Source organism: Diabrotica virgifera, chromosome 2 (assembly GCF_917563875.1).
Source record: "Diabrotica virgifera virgifera chromosome 2, PGI_DIABVI_V3a".
Taxonomy (NCBI): Eukaryota; Metazoa; Arthropoda; class Insecta; order Coleoptera; family Chrysomelidae; genus Diabrotica; species Diabrotica virgifera.
In genome coordinates, this window is record NC_065444.1 from 17193523 (window position 1) to 17212218 (window position 18696).

General features: G+C 31.5%; 1 protein-coding gene across 2 annotated transcripts in view; it reads right to left on the bottom strand.

Moving 5' to 3' along the window:
• LOC126879461 (cytosolic carboxypeptidase-like protein 5) overlaps positions 1-18696 on the bottom strand; it is a 61262-nt gene that overhangs the window by 14447 nt on the left and 28119 nt on the right. For both annotated transcript variants that reach the window (XM_050642480.1, XM_050642481.1), the window contains 2 exons: positions 12447-12651; positions 7897-8073 (listed from right to left, as the gene is read on the bottom strand). In XM_050642480.1, coding sequence (XP_050498437.1) covers positions 7897-8073; positions 12447-12651 — 382 coding nt within the window. The remainder of the gene's footprint in view (positions 1-7896; positions 8074-12446; positions 12652-18696) is intronic.

Here is an 18696-nt window from a genome sequence, read left to right on the forward strand (position 1 = left end):
AACAAAGTGGCAGTTTTGTCCATATTTTTTCTTTCAAACACAAAAATGCAAAAAGGGCGCAAGTGTTATTTCGATATTAAAAAACGTAAAATACATGGGGGTTTCAGTGGTATATAAAAATATGACTGCTTAAGGTTAGATTTTTTTAATAAACGCGATTTTCGTATTTTTGAATTGTGGCCCTTTTGTACTGAAGTAGCGATATCTGGGACATCCGACCTTCAAAAGAAATATTAATGTACTATTGGAATGTTTGAAACAAGTTTATCTCAGCTTTACTTTGATAATAACTCCATTATACAGATTACAAAATAAAAACATATTCAGATAAACAGCTAGAAATACATGAGGTTTATAAGCATTCAGTACTTTATTTGCTTAATACTGACACATGTTCATAACCAGTATCAATCTTATGTATATGTACTAGTCTAGATATTATTAGATTTGGAATGTTTTCTTTTGAGCAGGTAGTGGTTACATGAAGAAAACTGATTATTTTTGAACAGCAAAATTTTGACGTGGGATTCATACTAAATAAATGAGTAGTCATAGCTTTCTACATAATAATAATGAAGATATCTAAAATTAGATTAAATGGTTAGATTCATCACAAAAAACCACAGTGACAAAGATGGCAAAGCTGGTGGACCTGACAATGCATACGCTGAACTCATAAAACTATTTAACATTGACGGTACTCAATGCCTTACAAAAATATTTTATTACATATATTTAAGCGGAGTAATACAAAATTCGTATTTTGCAATGATTTCCGGACCATTAACTTAACGAACAATATTTTAAAGTTTTTTTTCTAAAAATCATACATCAAAGGATATATTATAGATCAGGAGTGGCCAAACTTTCTTAACAGTGTGCCACTATCTGTTTATGAAAAGTTAGTCGTGCCACCAAAAATTTTCTAACAAAAAATTCAATAGGTAGGTGGAATAACAACTATTAGTGACTATGAAATAACAAAAAATATATGTAGCTACAATAGTATATTATTCCACGAGCATGTAATGATGGCCATTACTCACGATGATGAAGTTTGCGACACGAGCTAAAGCGAGTGTCGTAATTCATCAGAGTGAGTAATAGCCATTAAATGCCAGTAGAATACTATACTTTTTCTACGACCTTTTTTTATTTTAAATAGTAAAAAAATATAATTATCAACTACTCGAGATTGTTTATTAATTTATTACTAGTAGTACAGTACATGTTTATGGTTGATGTGGTTAATGTGGCTTGTGAATCTGAATTTTCTTAATTAAATCTTGAATGTTGGGGTCAATTTTTGTTACAGCTAATAAAATTAGATTTTTTAAATGATTATTGGTTAATTTTGAACGATATTGTGATTTAATAACATTCATAATTGAAAACATTTCTTCACAAACATACGCCGAACTAAAACGATAACAATACCGCAAAGCAAAATTGTGAAGATATGGAAAATCAGCTGTGGAAACGTATTTCCAAAATTAAATATAATTTGAATTACTTGTACTTGAAACAAGCTCGTTATGTTTATTTTTCAACAAAATATTACTTTGCAAATCTATTATTTCCTTTTGGAATTCCGGCGGATAATTTTCAACGTCTTTAAGTGAAATGGAAAAAGGATTTGTAAAAAGTGAATATTTTTATTTTCCTCCTGGAAATCCTGAAATCTCGTAATAAATGAGCTTTGAAGATATGACATTAAATTTTTAAACTTATCGTAATTTGGAACATTATTTAATTTGATGGCTAATTCCTTCATGAATTTAAAATGAGTGAGTTTTTTTTCATTAAAATCTGAATAAAAAAGTGATATTTTGTTTTTGAACGAGCTTACGTGGCTAACTAAGGTTGGAAAAATACAATCTTTTCCTTGTAACCTTAAATTTAATATGTTCAAATGTCCCATTATGTCCGCAAGGAAAGCTAAATCCTATAGCCAGTCTTCATTTTTCAACAGAGAGCACTCGTTTGACAATTCCTCATTCTCCTCCAAAAATTGCAAAACACACTCTTTCAAATTCCAAAATCTTGCCAGTGCATTCCCTTTGAACAACTATCGAACACTGCAATAAATGAGTAATTCACCTGCCTCCTCCGTTTCTTCCTGAAAAAGTTCTCGGAATCGTCGTTGATTACTAGCTCGAGCATGTATTTTATTGATACACCGCGATACAGGCTCAATCACCGAGGATAGATCGAGGATGGATCGAGGTTCGTAGGCGTGATCCGACAGGATAATTGTTGGTGAAATCGCCATGAACTTGCTTATAATGGCGCTCCAGATTAAATTTTTTTGGCACTGCCACACAAATTCCACATATCAAACAGCAAGGCTTGGAAGTGTTGTGATGAGTAAATAAGAATTGTTCTTCCCACTCAGTTTTAAATTCATGAATCGCGATATCGTCCTCATATTTACGTTTTGAAGTTGATGGCTTACTCGTGGTCATTTCGAAAACAATTGTTTTAAAAGGAAATAAACTGTAAAAACACTATCTCACAAGGCAAACAGACTTGAAGCGTCTCGCACAAAAGTTGAGAATCAACTGAGTAGAGAATAACGTGAACGTGTCTAGCGCGAGGCAGTGGCGTACAATAAAAAGTGGCGTAGAATAAAAGACGAATTTTAAATTTTTACTAAGTTAATTTTTTTTATTTTTTTTTATTTTTCCAAAAAGTCCTCGCGTGCCACTTCTAAGACACCGCCGTGCCACACCGTGGCACGCGTGCCGTGGTTTGGCCACCCCTGTTATAGACTGTGCAAAGAAAAATCAGCTTTAGACAGTTTGGTTTTCGGAATTACAGTTAGCAAACAAGTGTTATTTCGACGATGTGTAGATGTGTTGTTGCGATATTTATGGATTCTTCATTGATTACCATAAATTGTTCGATAAATTAAAGCACGACAAGCTGATGGAGATATTAACAAATATTGGAATACACAACTGTGATCTAAAAATTATTACCAATCTTGCAAGAAGCAATAGAGGATGTTGAAGACGATATTCGAATTAATGGATAATGTATCAATAACATCTGATATGCGGACCACACGGAGGTATTCGCTGACAGTTCTGAAGCCCTTCAGGAGTTATAGAGTAGGATCGTAGGAGTAAGTCAGAGATATGGACTTTCACTAAATATTGAGAAAACAAAATGTGTTAGGATCTCCAAGAAGGAACAGCAATTTGGACGAATCAGTGTGAACGGTCAACGAATAGAAAGAGTAACAACATACACCTACTTTGGTACCAACATCAATGAAAATTGTTCCCGAGAATTCCCTAAAAATCAAATGTAGGTACATATATAATCTAAAGCAAGACCTGCATTTCAAAAAATATCCAAGATCTGCATATCAAAAAGAAGCTTTTAAAATGTGGATTTATCATCGAATCCTGACGTAATCATATACCGACCTCGTTATAAGAGCCACAAAAAGAAAAAGAGCTGTTAACCACAATAAAAACAGTCAAAACCGAATACTTCGGTCACATCATGAGGAAGAGTGAAAGATGTGGATTGCTACAACTAATTTTAGTGGGAAAAGTAGAAGGAAAACGAAGACCAGGAAGGCGAAGGGTTTCCTGGCTGAAAAATATACGTACGTGGTTTAACACAACAAACCCAAATCTTTTATGACCAGTAGTGTGCACAGTACAGATTGCCACGATGGTCGCCAACATCCAAAACGGATAGGCACTACAGGAAGAAGAAGAACCAGAACTGAGGGAAACGCTCTCATACACGAAGCCCATAATAGATCATTGCCATATGGGTAGCGAAACTCAATAGAGATGGTAAATACGAGAAGTATGGTGAAAAGTAAGGGGTCACACTGGAAGTAAACATTAAACTATATGCTATTAAATTTTTAATATTATGTATTATGTCCTTATGTTTGTTCAATGTTAATAGACCAGGGCGCATCTGTAAAAATATTGGTACATTTGGACGTTGAGAGGTGACTCAAATTTTTTTGCAGAAATTGCTTGAAAATAAATCAAATAATAATATTTGAGTTATCCTCCCTCTCAAAAAGGCCCGGAACATTGTTTAAATAATCAAAATGTCAAAAAATTAAGGAAAAATTCGATTTTTTTCTTGGTTTTTTTATTATAACTTTAAAAGTGTTCATTTCCGAGAAAAGTCGTACTAAAATAAAAGTTGCGTAATTAAATTTCCTTTAATATAGAATTGGTTAAAAATTTAAAAAATAGTCATTCTTGTTGCAAAATAGCAATAATTGTGAAAAAAACATACAAAAACAAGTATTCGCATTTTACGTTTTTCAACCATTTATGCTACACTTACGACCTTCATATTTCACCCTGAAAAACTTTATGATACAGTAAAACAATACTGTAAATTTCATTAAGATCGGTTCGACAGATTTTGCAAAATAAATTTTGCAATCCAGCTTTTGTAAAAAAAATTCATTTTTTCGAAATGTTACAGGACTGAAAATAAAGTAGATAGAAAGTTGTAAATTTTTTTGCATATAAAAGTGTACTGTACCTTTCATTTAAAATTTTGCCAAATTAAAATCGATTAACACCATGGCGTCAGGAATTTTTTTAAATAAACATTAATTATTGGTGCTACGCGCAGGACAGCGGATAGTTTGCTCTGATTGGGCATTCCAATGACCTTTGATAATGATTGATAAATTTTAATTTTTATTACATTTCGATATAAATAAATAAATTTGTTTATTGCAAAATAAAAACACATACTCTATCCTTTGAAATAACACTTTTATTCGCAAAAACTTTCTTTGTTCATATATTTTAACTTAAATAATAAAAGTTTATTTTTTTTAAACATATGCAATTGTTTAAACAATATTTCACAAACAATAATAAAATTAGTTTGATTTTTGTGGAATTAAAATATTAAAATACAACAAAATATAGAATAAGATAATAATATATTAGATAAAGATTGGAAGAAATTTTGGTGGAAATCAACTTGTGTGAATCCAACACCGCTGTCCTGCGCGTAGCACCAAACATTATTGTTTATTTCACAAATTTTCTGACGCCGTGGTAATTAATCGATTTTAATTTTGAAAATTGCAAATGAAAGCTACAGTACATTTCTATAAGCAAAAAAAATTTCAACTTGCTATCTGCTTTATTTTCAGTCCTGTAATATTTTGAAAAAATGAATTTTTTTTGCGAAAGCTGGATTGCAAAATTTATTTTACAAAATATATCGAACCGATCCTAATGAAATTTACAGTATTGTTTTACTGTGTCATAAATTTTTTCTGGGTGAAATATGAAGTTCCAAAGTGTAGCATAAATGGTTGAAAAACGTAAAATGCGAATACTTGTTTTTGTATGGTTTTTTCGCAATTATTGCTATTTTGCATCTAGGGTGACTATTTTTTAAATTTTTTACCAATTCTATATTGTAGGAAATTTAATTACGCAACTTTTATGTCAGTACAACTTTTCTCGAAAATGAACACTTTTAAAGTTATAATCAAAAAACGACGAAAAAAATCGAATTTTTCCTTCAATTTTTGACATTTTGATTATTTAAACAATGTTCCGGACCTTTTTGAGAGGGAGGATAACTCAAATATTATTATTTGATTTATTTTCAAGCAATTTCTGCAAAAAAATTTGAGTCACCTCTCAACGTCCATCTCAAAACAGATGCGCCCTGGACTATAACTTTAGTTTGCTATATTAAAATATTGTTTCCAAAAAATAAGTTTTTAGGTAACGTTAACCCTGATACCTAAATGTGCTGGGTTTTTAAAAGATATTGGTATGTATGTGTATGTCAAATATAATATTACTTAAATTTTGTCTTAGATAAGTCGTTCTAAAAATATGGATTTATATAAAATTAAAGATAAAAAAGTTTCTTATCAATAATTTTTTTTTCAATCATTCTTATCAATTCATTTTTTTAATAAAAAATAAAACTATCATTTTGTAAATACTAAGGACTTAAAGAGAGCTGCCAACCATTTTGATCACAAACTACACAAAATATGCCAGATGTTCTTATTAAAACGTTTTTAACTAATATTTTGGCTCATTCTACTGACTAGTAATTTATTTGTTTAAAATCATGTCACTATAATAAAACATAAAATTTTAAAATAAAAATATCAGTGTCCAAGGACACTGCACACATCTTATGGAAAAAGTAATATTCAAATGCAATAACATTTACATGAATAGATTCGTCTCGAAATTACAATAATTTCATATCATTGCGCCAACTCCGAATTTTGATTAATAACGGCGCAAATTGATATATCTAAAAATCTATATAAATCTAAAATCAAATGGTTATGTACCTGAAGATTTTGTTAATCAGCTGTTCATAAATCTTTCCGCAGGTATTAAGGTCTCGTATCTTATAGATAATAAATGACAACGCACTTTCAGTGACGCACCGCAAAATACATAGCACATAGTTCCTCTAATCGGCTTAGCTCACGTTGGGTTAAGCTGTTTTCAATAGCGACTGGACGAATAGTATTAAAGAATATGACATAATTAAAATTCAGAGTTGGCGCAATGGTATAATGATTGTAATTTCGGGACGAATCTATTGATGTAAATTTTATTGCATTTGAGTGACATTGCATTTTCCATAAGATATACAGGGTGAGTCATAACTATAGGGACATAGACTAAGGACAGGTTATTTGAACCAAAATATGGCTATTGGGCCAAATATGCCTTAATAAAATGTTGCTGAGAAAAAAGATACAGGGTGTTGAAGTTAATTTTTGTTTTTCGTTTTTTGCTAATAGTTTCCCTGTATATTTATAAATTGCTATCAAAATTGGCACAGAGGCATAATCTTAGACAAGAAATAGTATTTTATCTACAATTTTACGTTTTGTCATAGAGGGCGCCACGTGGATCATTCCTGATGATCAAATTGAGTCTAAACTTTTTATGATGAAACTTTTTAGTAATTTTTATTAGAGAATGTGACGTAAACATCATTTTTACGTAAAATTGGTACTCTTGTTTAAACATGATAATTTCAACCGTTTTCGATAAAAACGCAATTGAAGATTTCAGGAACTCAGAAGGGGATATCAAATACCAAACTAATAAACAAAGTTGCAACTGAAATGATTGTGACGAGGCATTTCAATCAAAAAAGTAATGACTACTTTTAAAAAATGCAACACTACACTACACTGTCACATCAAAAATAATTTACTCTGAACAAATGACATTTACCAACAACAATTATCTGACAGTCCAAAGCATACTTTTCATAAATGAAATAATATTTCAAATCCTTTTTTAAGACTCTAAGCAGTTCAACTGCGTTTTTATCGAAAACGGTTGAAATTATCATGTTTAAACAAGAGTACCAATTTTACGTAAAAATGATGTTTACGTCATATTTTCTAATATAAATTACTAAAAAGTTTCATCAGAAAAAGATTAGACTCAATTTGATCATCAGGAATGATCCACGTGGCGCCCTCAATGACAAAACGTAAAATTGTAGATAAAATACTATTTCTTGTCTAAGATTATGCCTCTGTGCCAATTTTGATAGCAATTTATAAATATACAGGGAAACTATTAGCAAAAAACGAAAAACAAAAATTAACTTTAAAACCCTGAATCTTTTTTCTCAGCAACAGTTTATTAAGACATATTTGGCCCAATAGCCATATTTTGGTCCAAATAACCTGTCCTTAGTCTATGTCCCTATAGTTATGACTCACCCTGTATAAGATACTTTACTCAAAAAATATTGCTTTTTAACCAACCATTAACAAACAACACAGTTTCTGATGGTAACTGGTATATCGTCATTATTGAAATTATTATCACACATACTATCATCATTAGTATCCGTAGAAGTACCTTGAATGCCTACCTGAGTTAAGCTGCCGCCGATCTTGCCCTTCTTCGGCCGAGTTTCGTTCAGTTCTCGAGACATTGTTCGCAGCCAATCTCTGAGGCCGGACAAGCTGTGAAATTCTGAGTTTGGCAGTCTTGTGAAAGGATTGTTACCGGTGAGGTCTAGGATCGAAGCACCCAGTGACCTGCCCACCTAAACGAAAACAATAAAATTGTAAAATACTGTAGAAAAGCGCTCAAAACTAATATTTTTATTTATTATTAATTTCTTATGTATGGTTCTTCTTAGAGGCATTTTTCAGTGCGACACAAGTGACAGAAAAAAACTCACGTCCGTGAGACATACACATTTATAACATTTATTCCAGTTGTTGATAGATGGCGCTATAATCGGAAAAGAATTGATTTAGGTATTTACCCATTATTTACCTATTACATATCTATACGACTATAATTCAAAGTTCTTCTCAGTCTTTCAGTGTGTCATTAATGACGTAATATGATTTTAAGAATGTAGAGAATCATAGCATGACATTTTAGTCAAATCTGACAGTTGTCAGAATCGTAATCGTAATTTGGTATAAAAACAAATCAATTGTGTTTACTTCATTTATAAAAAGGTATGCTCTTTGATTTGTATAGTCTTTTAAATTGTACAGATTATAGTCATGTAGATAATATTATTAATATTAGACTAAGTTTTCACTCTAATGGTATACAGCATATCCCACCAGATTGAAAATGGTTATTCATTTTTTATTATTAATATTATTATATATTATATAAATCATTTTTTGTTCGAATACAGCGCCAACAACTAGAATAAATATTATAAATGATTTTAATCACGGACGTACCTTTTTTTCTGTCACTTGCAACTCGATGCGTTAGAAAGAAATCGAACAACTGTGACGCACTGAAAGATGCCAGTGAGAAGGAGATTATAAATATATTTATATAAAAACATATAAACCTGAATAATTACGGACGACTAATATGGTACGGTACGGCCATGTACAGAGAATGCCAGAGGAAAGGATCCCTAAACAAATTTTGACGTGGACACCACAGGGGAGAAGGAAAAGAGGAAGGCCGAGACGAAGCTGGAGGGAGGGAATTGGAAAATATCTAGAGGAAAGAGAGATTCTTTCCAGGTCTATGGTGAAACAGAGAAGAATGGCGGTTAGGAGTCGGGAGGCGTCGGAGAACGCTGTAAAGAGATAGTAGCCTTCTTCTCCTTCTTCTTCTTTTGGCATCATAACCCTGGATGGGTCTTTGCCTGTATGGCCATGTCTTTCCATTCAGATCTCTCTTGTGCCCTAAATTTGTGTATCTAAACAGATAGTAGTACATAGTAACAATTGCGGACGCAACTGAAAAAAACTTGCTAGATTTAAGATGTGGTGTTATCGAAGAATACGGAAAATTTAAAAACACGGTAACCTTAAGAAAGATAAAAAAGAAAAATAATTACTCAACACTATCAAGGAATGAAGTTAAGAATTTATAAAGCCAGTGTGAGACCAGTAATGACACATGCATCAGAAATAAGACCTGACACAACCACAACACAAAAACTATAGGAAACAGCAGAGATGAGAGTATTGAGAAGAATTACAGGAAATGTGCTGAGAGATCGCAAGAGGAGTGAAGATATAAGAAAATGTAACTAGAGTACAGCATATATAAGAATGAACGCTAAATAGATAAAAGAATGGAATAAACACATGTAGAATATAACCTATTATGTAACCATTAAAATATAATTAGTAGATATACTAATAGTAGACGATAATTTTTGAAGTTATACTTCTTTAGGCGCGATTGAGAGTAAAATTTCATAATACTGCGCGCATGCGCATACAGACAGTATGGCGTTTAGTTGCTAAATATTTCTAGTTATGTAGATATATAGTTCTGTAGTTCTATAAATTAATATATCAGTGCAAGAAAAGGCGTGAAAAGAATATATTAGTGTTTTTAGTAAATATATTTATTATAATTTTTGTGTCTTTGGATTTGTCTTCCTCAGGAGTAAGATGAGTATTATTAAAACATTTTATTGTATATTTATTATATTTCACCTTGTCTGTTTGTTACCGTGAATAATTGTCATTAGGTATGTATTTCATTGCTAATCTTTCAAGATATGTATGTATCAGCGCTGTCAGCGCAAATAAGTCATATTACATCATACAAAAGGATATATTAGTGTTCTTAGTAAATGTATTATTTATTATAATTTTTGGGTCTTTGGATTTGTCTTCCTCGGGAATAAGATATTTTATAATAATAGTAAGTACATTTAAAGTATTTTGTATTTGTCAGTATGTATGAGAAATCTTGTCACCTGTCAAAGCAAAAGGGATATAGCTCAGTGGTAGAGCGTGTGACCGGAGATCAAGAGGTCACGGGTTCAAATCCCGGACGATTCATATTCTTTTTTATATATATATATATATATATATGTATATATACATATATATATATATATATATATATATATATATATATATATATATATATATATTTGGTATCGTTTTAATAAAAATTTTTTAAAAGTGGTAGGTAAAGGAAAGTTAGTTTAATATTTAAATAAAATACAAATAACTTGTTAAGTATATTAATTTCGTTGAAATCATAATAATAGAAGTATAACTTCTTACGTGAAAACAAAGTACACACACATTCTTTTTTATAAATAAAGCACTCAAAACTAATATTTTCATTTATTATTAATTATTTATTTATAAACATATTTTTCATCGTTTTTAACAAATTAATAAGATCAGGAAAATATGAAATATTCGCGTCCTATTGGCGATGTTAAGTCACAATGACGACCTCTCGTGGATTTCGGCGGAACTAAAATGAGAGTCTTTTTCGTTTTATTGGCCTGTTATAATGGAGGTTTTTAATGTCAAATCGTTGTCAGTATTTTCGAAAATCAATATAATTAATGTTTTAATACAAAAGATTTAATTAAAAGCTTACAATCCTTTTATCAAGTGTTCTTATGTGTATATTGTGTTGCAGAATATTTGGAGTAAATTTAGTACGAACACGTTCTTTAAAAGACACGTTTGTAAGCTTTTAATTAAATCTTTTGTATTAAAATTTTTTAATTATATTGATTTTCGAAAGTACTGACAACGATTTGACAATAAAGACCCCATTATGCAGGCCAATAAAATGAAAAAGACCCTCATTTTAGTTCCGGCGAAATCCACGAGAGTTCGTCATTGTGACCTAACATCGTCAATTGCTAAGTACTATTGCAAAAAATGACACACTATCTTTAACAATATATTTTTATATTTTAACACTTTTTCTCTGCGATAAAGCTGAAAATTCAAGTTTGTGCATTAATGCAGTACATTTTAATAATTATAAATTTAATGAAACAATTCTAAATACCATATTTAGATCAAACCAAGTGCCAAAATAGTGGATTTACGGGAAACGTAAAAAAAGTAAATAGACCCGAAGTTAGGCGCAGTTTTAGTGACGTAAATCTAAAGGAGTATAATATCACTGTGTGTACATGACAATAACATTCTTGTTTTTAGTATTTTCTTTACAATTTCATCACATTTTCTCAACTTTTAAACCTTCCTTGGACTTCTATAAATGTTGTAAAATCGAAATTAGCTAATTCGATTCAGTCATTCTGGAGCTGTTATATACCAAATTTAATAAAATAAAATGATGTTTATTAAACGTCACTCAATGTTTACATATCGAAACAGACTGCGTGACTTGTCACATTAGGAGTTTATAAGATTAGATATTGGAATGTTAGAAGTGCTCTAGCAATCTTTCTTTACTTAAAAGAAGATTGCCGACTAATTTCTGTTAATTTAGGGCCATTGTCTAGTTAAAGTTATACTTTACACTTCAACATGAACATCTCCCATTATAAAATTAGTATAAATATAATATCACTACTACATAATATAATATCAATTAAATACGGGAATAAGGAGACGATCTGTAGGAATACAATAAAGTAATTCAAGATAAAACAGAACTTTGTAACGCTTAATACATTATATTTCTTAAAGGAAATAAAAGAAAATATTAATCCTTAAAAAGCCTCTGACTATATCTTTGACCAGTGTGTTGCGTGTGCTACTTATAGAGCGAAATCATTTCACTCACAAAAAGGTAGTAAACAAGATTAGCGTAACTCATAGGGCTATGGAGCGCCCAACATCTGTCGCCAGATTATCAAACAGTCGATGGACAAAACGTATTGTCCAATGGAGACCAAGACAAATAGCACTAAGAAACAGAAGCTTCCCACCAACCAGATGGAATGACGACGTGAAGCGTGTTAGCAGTAAATGGATATAAGCCACGCAAGAGAAGACAGATAAGGACACCTATGAGTATATACAGTAGTAGACGCGTACTGGTTGGTGATGATGACGACAAGGCAATATCCACTTAAAATCGTCATTTCATATTTGAAATCATTGAAATGTTAAAGAACCAATTTAACCTAATCTTAGCTTACTAAATATTGTCTCAATTAATAAAAAATATATTTATTAACTAACTTACCTCTTCAAATATTTGTGGTGTATACTTGGGTGGTACAGGAATGGTGTGCATTCTTCCATGAGGTTCCCTTATTGTAGGAGGTAGAATGTTAACCAGTCTGCCAGTATTGTAATTACATTCCAGAGTATAACTTTTAATAATTCCAGTCAACGATAACACAGCCACTCTACCAGAACCAGCTCTACTCATTCCATCTCTTTTATCCCTAAAAGAAGGACATACTATAGTCAATAGGGAACTTGCACATTTTTCTTTATTACATAATAATGTTCCGTTTTGTTTAAAAATGAGATTTCCAAAATTTCACGCTTCAAAAACTCATAATAACTTAGAAATACAAATTTAAAATCTTCTCTGAATTAAAATAGTTCAGACGACCCGTGACGTCACACAGTTTTACTAGATGGTTATGTTTATGGTTATATTTAGGTATATTCTTCTTCTTCTTCTTTAGTTTATTGGCCTCCACCTACTTGGGTATTTGGCCAGCTCATCGTCGCGGAATAAGGGAAAAATATTTATATTCTAATGACATTTATCGTATGTCATTGTAATAATATATACCAGTTTGTTGAGATTGCAGTTTGATACAGTTTTTGAAGGAAAGGAAAGAAGGTTTACTATGGAAAATAAAACCATTTTGTAAAAGTACAAGTTTTCTACGAATAGTTCAAACGATCAAAAACACTTGAGACGTCACATAACTGTATTTTCTACTGACGTTTATAATGTCTAATTTAAAATTATATACAACTTTGTTTACTTTGTTGGTGCAGAATGTAAACATTAACCATATGACGTCACGACGCGTTTTGGGGTAGCTGCTTTAATTTAGAATCGTCTTTAGGGACCAAACGGAACACAAAAACAACTTTTTTATCTTTGATAGATGTTTTAAATTATGTTCTGTTGTGATTTATAACATTTTTTTAGAATTTAAAATTTTATGCAAGTTCCCTATTCACTCAGCTTCGAAATATTTTGACATATTCATTATCGGAAACACACAACACAAAAATGTCTACTGCAGGTATTTTTACATCGTTGCTACTGTACCTTATTAATAACTGGAGTAAACTTCTGACTGTTGCAGACTTCTTTAATTGAAAAAAGGCACTGAAAACATTACATGACTCCGAATGTTTCCACGAATGCTTAGAAGCGATTAGTATACTAGGGGTATAGACCAGTAAGGATCTGTTTTTAGGTGGATGTGAGAGGTGGCATTCAGATTTTTGCGGATAAAGTTAGGTGATAACTTCGTTAATAATAATTGAATTATGCTCCTTCTCAAATATGCCCGGAACATTAATAAAAAAATTCAAATATTTAAAAATTTCGAATAACATCGATTTTTTTTCTACTTTTTTTGTTTATAATTTTAAAACGATTCATTTTGGAACAAAGTCGTATAGGAATAAAACAAAGATAATTAAATTTTCTATCAGATGCGATTGGTTAAAAATGTCTTAATTTATCACCCTTGCTGCAAAATAGCAATAAATTTAAAATAAGGGGGCAAAACAAGCCTGTCCTTATTCAATGATTTGCCATCACTTAGGTTACACATGGAATCTTCCTAATTCGCTTAGAAAATTTTTGTAATGTGTTAAAACCGTACACCAAATTTCATTAAAATTGACTTACTAGATTTTGAATAATAATTTTGCAATCTAAACTTTTTTAAAAAATTAAAATTTTTTAAAATCTTGCACAACAAAAACTAGAACATAGAAAGATTTGTCAATTTTTTTACATATAAAGAAGCATTCCACCTATCTAATGCACTTTACAGAATTGAAATCGGATTATTTAAGCAGCCTCAGCAATTATAAACAATTTTTTGGCTTATAAACAAATTAGTGCTGTGGCCAGGAGGGGGTGCTACGCGCTCCTTTATTTAGATGGACTTACCCAAGATTTTTATGTATTTTTTGACCCGTAGAACACGATTTTTTTGGGTAACAGTTGATCCGGATGTCGATAAGATTGTTATAAACAAAGAACTTGAGGAATTACATAACATCGATTTTTCGCAAAATAAAACATTTTTTTGTATTTCTTGCGCAATTCTAAGCAAAAAATGTTCTTACAAGTTTTTTCGTAGGATGCATAGCTTTCGAGATAAACGCAGTAGAACTTTCAAAAAATCGAAAAATTGAAATCTTTGAACGCGAATAACTTTTGATTCTTCTTCTTTCTCGAAACTCCTTATGCTCCTTAGGGGCGTCGGAGGTTTTATTCATCTTCTATCCATCTCTTCCATTTCTTGCGGTCCTTTGCTAACTCTTTTATTTGTTGATGTGTTTTTCCTTTTTCCTGTCCAATTTCTATAATCTGATCGATCCATCTCTTCCTTGGCCTCCCTTTCCTTCTTTTACCATATCTTTTCGATTCCATCACCTGCTTTGGTAGTCTTCCCTGGTCCATTCTGTTAATGTGTCCATACCATTTTAATTTTCTTTTTTGTATCTTGGTTATTATCGATTCCTGTTTCAGTCTTTGTCTAATATCTTCATTTCTTATTCTGTCCAATTTCGTTTTTCCTGCTATTTTTCTTAGCTGCTTCATCTCCGCTGGAACATATACTGTGTACTATTGTACTGTCCATTTTTGCATTATTTACCCATGTCTCACTTGCATATTATTAAAGTTGGCACAGAGATTGCGTTGTATACCTTCAGTTTTATTTCTTTATCTATTTCTTCCTTTCCAAATATTGTTTTATTTAGTGCATAGTAAAACAATGAATAACAACAGGCGTATTTTGCCCCCTTAGTTTGTATTTATTGCTATATTGCAGAAAAGCTAATACGTTGACATTTTTGACCAGTCGTATATCATACAAAATTCAATTATCTTTATTTTATTTCTATACGACTTTGTTCCAAAACGAATCGTTTTAAAGTTATAAGCAAAGAAAGCAGAAAAAAATCGACGTTTTTCGAAATTTTTAAATATTTTATTTTTTTTATTAATGTTCCGGGCATATTTGAGAAGGAGCATAAGTCAATTATTATTACTGAAGGTGTCACCTAACTTTATCTGCAAAAATCCGAATGCCACCTCTCACATCCAAAAATAGAAGTTTTTTCACAGATCCTTACTGGTCTAGTAATGATAGAGTCCTTGAGCCCTCTCATAGTAAGGATAAGCATATTAAAGAAACGTCAATTCAAGATAGCAGGGGCATTCCAACATATACTCGTAAGTCAACACAGTAATTCCTGCTAAGGTTTCAAACATTAAAGATAATGGAGACTAAAAGGAAAAAGGCTGACTACAGACAACAAACAAAGCTGAAGATAACATGTGTGGTATTTCATGAAGAGCATAAACTGTTCAAATGTGAAAACGTGAAAGAAACAAAATTTTAAAAGAAAAGCAATAGCGGCCTAATACACAAAAGGGTAGTGCCGTTATTCCTCTCATAAATGTAAAGAATGTAATGGACATCACCATTCATTGCTACACATAGCAGAAGTTGTTCTGAAGCTATTTTCCTTGTGGCATTTTTATAATCAAGTATATTCAAATGGGAAATAAGCCACAATTTTACCTAAAAATGATTTTATTAACGTTTCGACGCCCAAGTCGGGTGTAGTTGTGTCAAAATACAAAATAATACTAAATAAACAAAAATGTTGTTGCTTAGTAAAAAATTCTTCTAATAATTTATTTAATCTGACTCATTTATATCGGCAATTCAGACACGTATTATACATTTTAAAGTAGACGACTTTAAAATGATATTGCCAATATTGATGAGTTGCGTTCCTGGGACGACTTTACTAAAAGATAGCTCATTCGATTACATGAAATCAATCCCAACTCAAGAATATCCGCCACAAAAAATCATAGCATGTGATCTGTCTTTAAAAAGACAACCAAATGAAACCGTGGCACTGAAATTCTCGCGTTAGAGATTCCATAGTAAATCACGAGGGAAAACCAGGAAAAACCTCGTGATACTATCCCGACATCGTAAGTATTTGGGTTTACATTTAGTTTACTCTCAAAAATAATACCAAATTCTGATAATAAAGCAGATAGTAAAAAGAGAAAAATCAAAGAAGCGGCTCTAATTATGCTAAATGAAACCAATTGTGTCGCAAATTCCTCGGTAGAATGCAGTAGGATGTGGTTACCCATATTAAAGGAGGAAGTCAATAGAAAGAAAATACCACAATTAGTAAATCAGTAACATATCGAGTTAGTACATATTTAGTATTTTAGTATTAATTAAAATTTAAAATATCAAGTCAGAATTTGGTATTATTTTTGAGAGTAAACTAAATGTAAACCCAAATACTTACGATGTCGGGATAGTATCACGAGGTTTTTCCTGGTTTTCCCTCGTGATTTACTATGGAATCTCTAACGCGAGAATTTCAGTGCCACCGTTGCATTTGGTTGTCTTTTTAAAGACAGATCACATGCTATGATTTTTTGTGGCGGATATTCTTGAGTTGGGATTGATTTCATGTAATCGAATGAGCTATCTTTTAGTAAAGTCGTCCCAGGAACGCAACTCATCAATATTGGCAATATCATTTTAAAGTCGTCTACTTTAAAATGTATAATACGTGTCTGAATTGCCGATATAAATGAGTCAGATTAAATAAATTATTAGAAGAATTTTTTACTAAGCAACATTTTTGTTTATTTAGTATTATTTTATATTTTGACAACGACACCCGACTTGGGCGTCGAAACGTTAATAAAATCATTTTTAGGTAAAATTGTGGCTTATTTCCCATTTGAATATACTTGAACATAGCAGAAGGTCAGTAAGATAACAGAAGGAATTCTGAAAACAGAAGGCCACAAAATAAACCCAATTCTAGTGGGTCAGAAGGTAGGTATGGTAACAGAAGGTATTCTGAAAACAGAAGGCCACAAAATATACTCAATTCTAGTGGGACCAGAGATGACAACGGTTACGGGGATTGTTAAGGAGATGAGAAAATGCTGTCAGCTGTCTAAGCCATCAGAACGAAGAAGTGCTACTTACAAACTAGCGTTTAATGAGAGCTTTGATTGATCAAGGTTCGCAGTGATCAATCATTACAGAGCAAAATACCTATATGCATTTTAGTGACGCACAAAACCAAGAGCAATTGCCAAACTTAATAATTTTAACTGAATTTTATTAAAAATAACCTACACTTCTTTCTATAATTTCCGTCTTATTACATTTTGTAAAATAGATTTATTTTATTTTTATTTTTTAATTACAATTAACCTATTCTGGGTTCGCCACTGCTAATGTCACTTTAACGTAAAAGGTGTGTTTAAACGAGGTAAAAATTCAAAAAATTGGCCCCTGGATATTCAAGGGTGTACCAGGGGTGGCCAAACTGCGGCTCGCGAGCCACATGCGGCTCTTTGAATGATTACTTGTGACTCTCGATTGTACCCGAGTTATTTTTCAATTTTGTATTAGATAATATGATTTAAAAAATTATTATCGTTCCATATGTGTTTCAAAATGTCTTTTAATTAGATTACTGACAACAAACATGTAAGACTTTGTAACAAATTCCATTTCCATCCAAGATAAGAATAATATGACAAATCGAAAACTGCGTTAACGAACATTACATAAGAGTGGCGCAATGTAAAAGTCAGTAATCAACCGAATTCAGACCGATTTTTGTATAACTTTTGCTACGGATATAATTTGTAATTTTGATTAGGTACACATGTTAAATTTTAGTCACTCGACTTAAATTTTTTTTTACAATATTAAACTAGAAAAACTTAACGAGAAGGTATATAAAAAAGCCGGAAGGAATATTGACCGAACTCCAACATAGATTTGAAGTCTTAAAATATGTTAAATAGTCTCTTCATTTTTTTCTGAATTCATTTGAAATGAACATAGTTCATAAGGTGAATTTTTTATTATTACCAATATATGACCCAATCAACATCTGGAGAATTAAAATTAATAGAGACGCAAGAAGATCAAGCTCGAAAATAAAACTATAAGTCGACGCCGAATACCGAATTTTGGAAATTTGTACCAGAATCCAAGCAGGTACCCTAAAAAAGAGGATGCTTGTCGAATTATTTCCATATTAGGAAAAACGTACTTGTGTGGACCATTTTATAATTCGTGAAATCCTAACACCTACCAGTATTAACTAACCAGCATCTAAAAGAATTACTGAGGAGTACTGCCACATATTAATCACCAAATTGTAAAGAATTATCAAAAGAAGGAAAACACAAAAAATGTAATTAA